This window comes from Phaeoacremonium minimum (assembly GCF_000392275.1).
Source record: "Phaeoacremonium minimum UCRPA7 unplaced genomic scaffold PA7_03_scaffold_419, whole genome shotgun sequence".
Lineage (NCBI taxonomy): Eukaryota > Fungi > Ascomycota > Sordariomycetes > Togniniales > Togniniaceae > Phaeoacremonium > Phaeoacremonium minimum.
In genome coordinates, this window is record NW_006921321.1 from 30,489 (window position 1) to 41,613 (window position 11,125).

Genomic DNA, 11,125 nt, shown 5'->3' on the forward strand with positions numbered 1-11,125 from the left:
CGAGGCGTAGCCATGATTTGATAGGTCGAGAGAACACGGAAACATCACAACGCCTGCCACTGCTTCTGTATAGTATAGTAGCTTTGAATGAGTGATTTCCCTAGATTATGCACATAGCGAAATAGCTGTCTTCTTTTGGGAAGGTCGACCGATGCGACGCCATGTAGATAGATCTAGGCATCACAGAGAGGCGTAAATTTGATAATCGAGATGCGAGTCAAAGCGCACGTTAACTTCGACATGACGTAAGCTAAAAAACACAAAGCGTTGCCTATTTCAGTAAGGTGAGAATCCAACTTGCGATTGTCATTGGCTAAGATGACAGCGACGCTAATGCAAGATATTGATTTCCGAATGCAGTTTAAACTGATTTGTCTCCTGATATTGTCCCTTCGCCTGCGACGAGTCCATCAATAGGTGGATGTACAGTATGACCGAGTCGAGAACATACCTAGATATATAATCACAGAGACACAAGATCAAGCATATGCGAGTTTTCTTGTCTGTCTTTTTTCAATTCATGTTTTGCGACTAGTATAATTCTCCTCCGCTCGCTCTCTTTGTATCCCTCGCCCGGCATGCAGTCCTCCAAGAATCTGACCCCAGACACCAGCCCATTCTTTCCAAACCATTTTATCAAAAACCAATTCCGGACCAAGCACCAATTTCCACCCAAGGATACTGATCTCTGCGGCAAAGTCATCATCATAACGGGTTCCAACAGTGGCCTCGGGTTAGAATGCGCCAATCAAATGCTCTCTTACAAGCTCTCTCGGCTGATTATGGCTGTCCGTTCCACGACCAAGGGCGAAGATGCTGCCTCCAAGCTTCGAAAGCAGTATCCGAACGCTGAGATCAATGTGTGGCAGCTTGATATGTCTTCATATGACTCGATCCGCGGTTTCGTGGCACGAGTCGAGAAGGACCTTCACCGCCTTGACGTTGCCATTTTGAATGCCGGGTTGGGATTTGGCCACTTTAAGATCATACCCGCTACTGGCCATGAAGAGACGGTACAGGTTAACTATCTCTCTACCATGCTCTTGACCATCTTGTTGCTTCCTATTTTAAAGAGCAAATCTCCGGCCGGCTCGCCTGGGAGATTGACAATCAGCACAGCTATGCTCTCAATTGCTGCCAAGTTTGCCAATAAGAACGAAATCCCGCTTCTACCTTCATTTGATGATGAGAAGTTCTTTGACTCTCGCGATGTTTACTCAACCTCAAAGTTACTAGGTCAAATGTTCGTGTGGAAGCTGACGGACGTTGTGTCTGCCAACGACGTTGTCGTAAATCTAGTTGAGCCTGGATTCATCAAAGGCACGGCACTTCACAGTGATAGACCTGTTGCCACAAAGGTTTTCATGGGCTTGTTCATGGCTGCAGCTGCCCGACCTGTCCAAGTCGGTGCATCGACTTATATCGATGCATCAATCCTTAAGGGTGAGGAGTCTCACGGATGTATTCTAATGAACTGGGAGATCTCGCCGTGAGTTACCTAGCTCTTTCCTTTTCTTCATGTCGATTTACTTATTGCTGCATTCCAATAGATACGCCCCAATCCAGTACACACCAGAGGGCAAGACTATCATGGACAGACTTTGGCAGGAGACTTTGAGCGAGTTTAGTTTCGTTGATGTCAACGGACTTCTCAAGTCATTATAATTGTTGGCTGATTTGATCACGCAAATCAAACCTGTTCCACTATTGATAGTTGCTATTTGTCTAGCTACATTGGAAATGACACTGAGACGACTAGGCATGTGCCGGCTTCCGCGAAACTTAGTCTAGAGGTAGAACTGAATTTGAACAATGAACATGGGTTCTTTCAAAGATCAATTGCAGTGTCAAAACAACATTTATCATCTAATATTTGCGGGGTCCCAACGGTAGGGGTCCATCCACTGAGCACTAAATTAACCCCTGTTGAATATGCCTTCAGCGCGCTAAACCCCAAAGCTGCTTGAAACAAAGCTGAAACTCGCATCGCCGCTGACAAGGAAATCCTTCAGGATCTGGGAGCTACCCTGTCTTTGCTAAGCAATGGTAGGGTTCTCTAGCACCCATGGGCGATTTGCGATGAACGATACTCACATCATGACTATCGCTTGGCTCTTGGCCTCATGCTTGGATGATTCAGTTTTTTCTTGGTATTTTTGATTGCTTGTGTGATTGAACGGCCACCATGCTCTGCCAAGGCCACTCGCCGGTGGTGGTCTTCATGGCCGCGTCTCTTCTTATCATCTTTTGGAGTTTTAGGCTTTTTGACGTCCCTCATGCAGTCTTGCGTCTATTCTACGAGGGCGCAAGCCCACAGCAACTGGAAGAGAGCGAGTTCATCCGACGCGCGATGAACGTCGAGTTTCCGACTCCAATTGACTACAGACCTATTCGGGAAGCATGTGCTCGAACACAGTTCCAGCCTGGTCTGCTATTTAGCTGCCAAGGCCAGCATGGCGGTATTGGAATGGTCCGGAACCAGATCTTAAAATGCGTACGATATGCGATACATGGCGGTGGCGCGATTGTCGTACCTTCGATGGCCCTACGAAACGCAAGCGACATAACCGACATTGAAACGTCCACCGAGGTTCCGCTCGACTACCTACTGGACCGCGATACCTTCACGAAGCACTTGTCAGAAGGGTGTCCCGGCATGCGCATCTATGAGCGCGCAGAGGACTTTCCGTTCTACGAACAGCGGGAATGGGAGCCACTAAGTCTGGTCGGGGACCAATTCGAACCAGACCACCCGCCGGAGGGATTGAAGTACCCGCGCGAATGGCGTCACTTTTTCGACGACTGGCTTGGCCAGCAATCCGTGCAGATACGACCTGAAACCCCAGTACACATCAAAATCGAGCAGTCATTCCTCGAGTACCCCGTACGCGACGATGGTGACGCGTTTGTGCGCGAATTCGGCAAGATCCTGTCCTTCCGGAATGATACACGTGCCCTGGCCGCCAAGGTTCTGTTTGAGCTAAATAAGAAGTTCGAGCTATCGATAAATCCGACAAAGGCCATCAATCCGGGTGCCTTCTACGGCGCCCACCTGCGACTTGAAGATGATGCTACCTGGGCATGGTCTCCAGATGAGTGGCGATTCTCGCGGATGAAAGACCAGTTCGAGGAACAATTTCGAAATGTGGCACGTGCGAATCTTAACGTGGTGTACGCTGCGTCGGGGAACCAGACTGTGGTGGAATTGTTTGCTGAGGGCCTTCGCAAGTATCTCGCAGCCAACTTGGGTGAGGAGGAGAGGAACGTGACGGTGGTCACTAAGCACGACTTGCTGCAAGGGTCAGACCGGCAGAAACTTGACAGTCTTACATTTGATCAGCATGCCTTGGTGGACTTTTTAGTTCTGTTCAAAGCGAGCGCATTTATGGGAGTTGCGCACTCCAGTTTTCCGTGGAACATTGCACTACGGAGACATGAGCTCAGCAGATACGCGAAGTACGGTAACGAAGGATCGGATTTACTAAGGGACGAATATAGCGTCATCATGGGAATGGAAGCAGATTACCCACACGTCGATCCGTTTGTCTACGGGCTATGGCCGTAGGCCACATGCGGTCCTCTGATAGGTTAGAGATTCCTATGTTTGAATTGACGGCGTTTAAGGAGTTTGGAGGGAAAAGGGATAGCATCACAAGAGCATATCGTATATATTCACATTTTCAAACTTGCATCGAGGGTCGTGTCAATTCATATACCTCCCATTGTTGTTCTTGCACATAATCTAATTTAGTCACATTATCACACAGCGCAACTTGCTTAAGCCCGTCTTTCTCTTGAAACGAGTCGATAGGGCTTGAAAATGTCAGGTACTAGACCTGGAGCAAGTTCAATTAAACGGCCTTCGTCTCCGTTACTTCCGTTTCCCTTGACTTGCCAAGCTCATTGTCTGAAACTGGCTTCTCCCCATGATAGACCTCGATGATGTTGTCGATCTGGTCGCGGGGAACTCCTTGGAACCGTTGATCAATTTGTTCAAGAGTCAACCCTTTCGTTTCCAAGTAAGTAAAAGCAATGGCAAGAGCCACGAAAGTGTTCCAACACACTCCGACGATGTAGAACCTGGATTATAGGCAACCTCATTAGCTTTATTCGTGTTTTTAGATAATTCGTTAGAATTCTTACCGCCATTTGATGCTGGCAAGTCCAATGGGAATAACATATTGATTGAAAAACCCCGCTGATGATGTAAAGATATTGTAGAAACTGCGCCCAATTTCAGACGGTTAGTTACTGGCTTAGAAGACTTGATGGTCTAGAGGTGCTTAGAATACGTACGCCATGCCCTTCGCACGAATAGTGAAATTAAGAACTTCCGCGCAATATGAGAAAGATAGAGGTGTCCATGTGGATGAATACCCAACTTGGAACAGGAAGACCATAGCAATAATACCATTTCTCCCGTTCTCATTACCAGTCTGCTCTGCAGTTAGGCCTGCCATACAAGCAAGGACTGCAGCGCAAAATGCGGTTCCGCAAACCAACATCGGAATTCTACCAATCTTATCGATGAGGCAAATGCCAATTAGAGCAGAAGTGAAGGCCACGCAATTCTGGCCGATGTTGATCGCAAATTGCTGCTTCTCAGATGTAATGCCAGCCAGGTTTAGGACGCTGGACAGATAGAACGTAATGATACTTGAGCCGATAGTCTGTTCGAAGATGCCAAGAGTAACCAGGATGTAACCGCGGTACAAATTCGACTTAACCCCAGTGAAGGCTTTCCACCAGGCCCTGAATGACTCGAATTTGTTTTCTTGCTCGAAGTAGATCTTCTCCTTGATCTCTCGAAATTGGGCAACTACCATTGGATGTGCTTCATCGCCACCTCCGTGAAACTTGGCAAGCACCTGGAGGGCTTCGGTCTCCCGCCCACGGGACATCAACCAACGTGGAGACTCGGGAATGAATGGAAGAAGAGCAATACAGGCTAAGGCAGGGCCAGACATCTAATACCCTTGAGTCAGCAATTGCTTGTCTTCGGTTGGGATGCCTGACGAGCAGCTTTCCAGAGACCGTTGAAGCATTCTTTGCGAGTAACTAGAACATAGCTTGAAGAGGAGGATATTCAATCTGAAAAGGACTTACGCAAATACAAATAATTCGCCAACTCCATTGTCCAGTCACACTTCTAGCGCCGTATCCGACCCCAGAAGAGATGATAGCCCCAAGAAGCCAACATGCCCAGTACAGGCCGGCGACGAAACCACGACGGGATGGAGGTGCCAGTTCCACGAGATATGTTGGCACTGCGGCAACATCGACTGCCTTTGCAACACCGACGAGGACTCTGGCGACAAAGAACTGAGCCAATGTGGTAGATGTGGCATGGAGAATGCAAGAGATGAGAACTATTGCCGCAGACGTGAGGATACCGATTTTCCGACCCCATCTGTCAACGATATGGCCGGCGAAGAAGCCACCCACAATACCGCCAAGATTAGCCGAGGCAGTCAAAAGGCCTTTGATGTTTGCATCAATCCCGAATTGCTTTTGGAACGAACTCTTTCAAAGGCAAAAATGGTTAACTTGCGGCCAAGTAAAGTGACCTGGATCTCTTACCAAAATATTCAGAGACGACATCATTGAAGAGTCATATCCGACACAAGCACAATTCAGCGCCGCCACGAGGCAGATGAGTATCATGGTATTACCGAGAATCGCCATCTTGACGTACAATCGAACTCTGACTTTCAAGGGAAACGCAGAATCTGGATTGTTTGTTTGAGAATACTTTGCGAGATTCACAGGCTGTGAGCTTCATTTAAATTCAAGTCTACTTTTGCTTCTAGCCATCCCTCGCGCAGATAATTATCTAAAGACTTATCTCAACCACCTCTCGAAACACTTGCTATGAAGTTTTCCTCCCTATCTATCTTGCAGCCAAGAAAGCCAAGAGATCTTTGGAATAGCCACTGTGATAGAAATGAGCGTACGTATGTCGGGTCCCCCGACAACTTTTTGTCGGGCATGGCGCACTTTATCTCAGAACAAAGATAAGGGAGCAATCGCAACTGATAACCAACCACCTACTGCTATCAGTCCCACAGCATGCCGGGGCTATAAGGAACACTTGGACTGAATAGGGCTGGATTTAGGCCCTGGCTCGCTTATTCCACTGCAAAGTATAAGGAATTCACAATACCAAGGCGCTAGGAGCATTGGCACGGGGGACGTCTCGGGCGATCACTCAGCGCGAAAAACCCGTGCAGGTGGCCGGGGGATATACTCAATTTATATCACGGGCAACGTTCCCCGATCAATAGAATCAATGATTTCAACGGTCACTTGACTTCAAGGGCTTGACACGATGGCGGTTCTGTCGGAATGGTCGACTTTGTGGGGAAGGCTCACAGGAGATCCCCGCAGACGAATGCCGCGACTTCGGCCTATCCACTTTTGAGCACACTTAAAAACACCCTGGATGCGGCGCATCCGACCACAAATGTCGGGGATAGCCGCAAGGCAAAAGTCATTGTTTGAAAGAGCACGCAAGTCAAACGGAACAACAAGAATCTTGCAGGACCTCTCTTGACGTGTATCTCAGTCATGCCTCATGCCCTTGAAACCTGGCCTGCCTGGAAAGAATATGGCAATGGCTCAGACAACTTGTTGGACAAATCTTTCGCAAACGCCAAAGCCGAGATCATTGCCCAGTATGGGGAAGAGTCGATTCGCCAAAGTTGGCTCAAGGTTTGCAAAAACCTTGAAGGTGTAACCGAGAGGCTAGCGAGGCTACGCAGTGATGCAGTTCCAGTATTGCAGATGGAAAGCATTCGAGATAAAGGCTTTTCGAACACACAACGTGAACAACTAAGGGCTAGTGGCTGCTGCATTGTGCGAGGTGTGCTTACGGAAGAGGAGGCGGGCTTATTGTTTCGAGATTTGAAAGAGTTTACGAGCAAAAACAAGGGGAAAATACCCGGATGGCCAGCCGAGTCCCTAGCCATATTCAACCTATACAACTCACCTAGTCAGATTGCAATTCGGACACATCCAAATCATATCAAGTTGCAACGAATGCTCAACTCACTTTACCACGATGAAACGGGGGAAACCAGCCCTGAGCCACTTAGCTACACCGATGCTGTGAGAATCCGGCCGCCTGGGCAACCCTTCTTGGGTCTTGGTCCCCACATCGACGCCGGAAGTTTGTGTCGATGGGCTGATCCGCAATACCGCAAGGTGTACGAAACTATCTTCTCAGGACAGCCAGAAAAGTTTGATGCATACGATCTTGGTGCTCGCCATAACGCAAATCAGTTTCTCTTTGAGGCCAAGGCTCATTCTGTCGTCTTTCGCTCCTTTCAGGGGTGGACCGCGTTAACACCCGCCGCCGCGAGGGAGGGCACTCTGATGCTTTATCCAGAGGTCTCAAATGTGATCGCATATGTGCTACTGAGACCATTCTTCAGTCCTCCCGAGAATGAAGAAGACATCATGGACGCCGCAAAATGGACCTTTGATGCAGAGATAACCTCATTCCCCGGTACCTTCAAGGACCAGAGCCAACGAATGAGCATCACTTCACATCCACACTTGCGTTTGAAACAATGCCTCACATATATTCCTAAGATGAACCCCGGTGACACAGTTTGGTGGCATACAGATGTGAGTAGTCCCCATAATCCTCGACCTCCGGTATTGTTCAACGGTAATCTAAAACGTTAACATCTAGATGTGCCATGCCGTCGATCCAGAACACCGCGGCAGCGAGGACGCGAGCGTAGCCTATGTCGCTGCATGTCCAACCACGGAGACAAACAGAAATTACGTCAAGAGCCAATTGAAGGCTGCATTGGCAGGACAGTCACCTCCGGACTGCATCGGTGTTGATGTTAATGAAACCCTTCTGGAAGGATACAAAGGTTATTCAAATGTATCGGAGGAGGGTAAAGTGGTTCTAGGATTTGGACTTCTATGATTGCCATGCTTCACTGTGATATATCTAAATTCTCCCCTCCTTGGATGATTGAATAGTCTAATTCAAATGTACGGTTTATGTGGAGAAACAATGTCTAGTACTCATAATGCTGATCGCCCAATTCCTCCGTCTCTAGTGTTAACTCTTCTACAAATAGAGAGCTGAGAAAGCCCAGGCCCCCAAAGGCGCCTAAAATGATCCATATGTCTCGCATGGGGGTGCTGTATGCATTGCGGATGGCATACAGGAGATCATCCGAAATATCTGCACTACGTAGTGTTGGTATCAATGCGACCGCCTCGTTTGGATCGGTAAGTTGACGCAGAAAGTCCGGCAACGGACCTACATCAGCGATTGCGCGAGCGAAACCGTTGTTAAATGTCGCTGATCCAATTGCCAGGCCAATCAAGGCTCCAAACAGACGAAAGGACACCATGATGCCAATGGCAAGACCTTGATCTGCAGCTTTGGCGCTTGCTTGCATAGGAATGCACGGTACAGTAAAGATGGTCCCGATCCCGATACCTGCAATGACTTGAAACCCAGCGCTCGCCTGGATGTGTTCAATTAGCCCACAAACTACGCAGTAAACCGATAAAAAAAAAGGGGGGGGGGGCTAAATGAGAGACTGTTGTAACTTACTGCTCGCCGAGTCGCATCATCGTAGGATTCATTCCATAAAGCAAAAAGCCCCGTACCCACAGAAAAGAAGAATCCAGCCCAGCCAGATCTCCCAACGATAGTGACGCAGATAGTCCACTACCCAGGCGGCAACTCCAGTGAACACCATGACAAACACACAAAAAGGTAGAATTGAGACAGCCGATTGAAGCGGTGTCTCGAGGAAAACGGCCTGGAAGAACAATGGCAAGTACTGCAAAAGTGTGTACAAGACCATACCGTGAACAAAAGCGCCTACGAGAGAGACTTGTGCTGTCCGCGACTTGAAAATACGGTATGGGAAAACAGCTTCTTCTGGTCGTCTCTCATAAATGACAAATATGATCATCAAGACTGCGCCAATGACTAGGGGGACGATGGTCCTCCAAGAGCCCCATGAATACACGACGCCAAATCAACACCAATGTTCCTGGGACACGCACTGGACGATTCTGTGGTTCCCATAAAAAATGCTAGGCGTATGAGAAAGGTCTTGTCTGACATGGGATTGGGCGTGGGTTGGCACGAATATGAAGACGGTGGCCATTGGGTGAATGAGCCTCAAGGCGTCGATGATATAGTTAGCTTTGTAAATAGTGCTTGCAAGATTTCATCTGAGAGGCTTGATGAAAAAGGGAATAGTACTAAGTATTGATCGATTCATAATTAGCAAAGATGAAAGCCAATACTATTGCGCCTCACATGAAGAACTTTCGAATATAAGTCTGACACGTTATCATTGAAATCTATTGTAAATAGTCGTTCAGACTTTATGCTTATGTTGTCTATCAAGCACGTGCTGCCTCAATGTATTTGACACTCGCGTGGAACCGCTCTCCCTTTTACGCTAACCTTGCCTTTTTCAGTATTAATCGACCACAAGATTGTATTAAGCCTCAACACGACCTTAAAACGTGCTGAGAAGCAAACGGTCAATGGATTGTTCAAATTCCCCACATTGCCGCACAATACTTAAGGCTCAATGCAAACCCTTTGTTCTCCGATAATTATCGAGTAAATCATATTGCAAAATTTCCATGTTGGAGATGAAATTGCCGTAAGCAACATTTGGTTATCATGAGGCTCCTCAATACCTACATTTTCGTTTGGGGAATAACATGTCTCTCAGGAAGGGTGGAAGCAGCGACAACATGTAAACCACGCCCACCATCATCGGTGACAACATATTGGCCCAACGTCTCAACCAAGACGGTCTACGCAGAGCAAAAGACTCTTCCACTAGCAGCACCCCCAGGATATACTCCGGGAGCAAATCTAGGGCCAATTCCAATCCGGCCTAAGGGCGTAGTCTCCCGGCATGCTGAATGCACGGTAGTATCATTATGCTCCTCAGCTGCTTGCAGCAGCGGAAGCTTGCGGCAGTGATGGAACCATCACGTAGCCTGCCCCTTATATTTACACTATCAAAAGCCGGTTACATATGCGCTTGGTCCGCTCACAGTTGACAGTCCTTTCCTTGGTACACTCTCGTTCGTGCCAGATTTAGGCTACTGGATTGACAATTCGCATCGAGTGCAGTTCCAAAATCAATCCACAACTTGGACAGTCGAGGGGGAAGATTATATCATTGATGGAGGCGGTCCTCAGCAAGGTGGCATAAATGGCAATGGGCAGGCATGGTATACCAATGCCCAAGGTCAGAGCAATCGGTTCGGTCGACCGATCTCACTATCCATCTACAACAGCACGAACGCCACAGTACAGAACTTTTCCGTTCGGAATCCTCAGTTCTGGTCGATCTGGGTGCAAGACTCGGACGCAAACTTTGAGACGAATGTAGACGGTCTTGACACGATGCGGGTCAACAACCTTTTTGCAGAGGACTGGCTCTTCCACGGCGGTGATGATTGTATAGCGCCCAAAGGCAACTCGACAAACATGGTTTTTCGCAACTTCTCCCGCACCGGTGGCGGCATGGCATTCGGCAGCATTGGACAGTACGCTGATGCGCCTGATTATATCCACAACGTCTCCGTCAGCGACATGGCAGTAAAGCAGCTCATACACCCGGGATACGGCGGTGCAAGTGTAAGTGGCGGTGCCTGTTTCAAAGAGTGTGTTGGCTTCTCCGCTGGAGTGCCTCCGCAAGGCGGTGGCGGCGGCACTGGCGAGGTGTCAAACATCACGTTCACGAATTTGAGGGTGGAAGTTGCGCAAGCTATCTACATTAACAAGTGCTACCATAAGGTGGATATACAGGCCAACTACTGCGACACATCCACTTTGGTGATTGAGCATCTCTCGTTTACCAACGTTTCTGGGACGGTGCAAGGGACAACTGGCATTGCGTTGGATTGCTCGCTAGCGGCTCCGTGCCACGATCTTTCCTTTTTTGGTGTCGACCTAAGAGCGTCCGGAACGGACATCCCAGCAAAGGTTGTATGCGACAACGCTATAAATGTGACGGGTGTGACATGTCAGGAAGACTAGTAGTTCTCCTGGCCCATCTGTGTTGGCTATAAGATGCATTCTGTTTGTACACCTCCGCCGGGGTAATAATTG

General features: G+C 48.3%; 3 protein-coding genes across 3 annotated transcripts; all 3 read left to right on the forward strand.

Annotated features, from left to right (window-relative positions):
* Nucleotides 1-782: 782 nt before the first annotated feature.
* Nucleotides 783-1,665, forward strand: UCRPA7_5589 (putative short-chain dehydrogenase reductase family protein; the record flags this gene model as incomplete). Its single annotated transcript, XM_007918134.1, has 2 exons — nt 783-1,489; nt 1,551-1,665. The coding sequence occupies 2 exons, from the start codon at nt 783-785 to the stop codon at nt 1,663-1,665; spliced, it is 822 nt and encodes a 273-aa protein (XP_007916325.1).
* A 520-nt stretch (nt 1,666-2,185) lies between these two features.
* On the forward strand, nt 2,186-3,565 carry UCRPA7_5590 (putative alternative oxidase protein; the record flags this gene model as incomplete). The annotated part of the gene is made up of 1 exon (XM_007918135.1): nt 2,186-3,565. One exon carries the CDS (start codon nt 2,186-2,188, stop codon nt 3,563-3,565), a length of 1,380 nt encoding a protein of 459 aa, XP_007916326.1.
* A 6,936-nt stretch (nt 3,566-10,501) lies between these two features.
* Nucleotides 10,502-11,053, forward strand: UCRPA7_5591 (putative pectin lyase-like protein; the record flags this gene model as incomplete). Its single annotated transcript, XM_007918136.1, has 1 exon — nt 10,502-11,053. One exon carries the CDS (start codon nt 10,502-10,504, stop codon nt 11,051-11,053), a length of 552 nt encoding a protein of 183 aa, XP_007916327.1.
* Between the last annotated feature and the right edge of the window lie 72 nt (nt 11,054-11,125).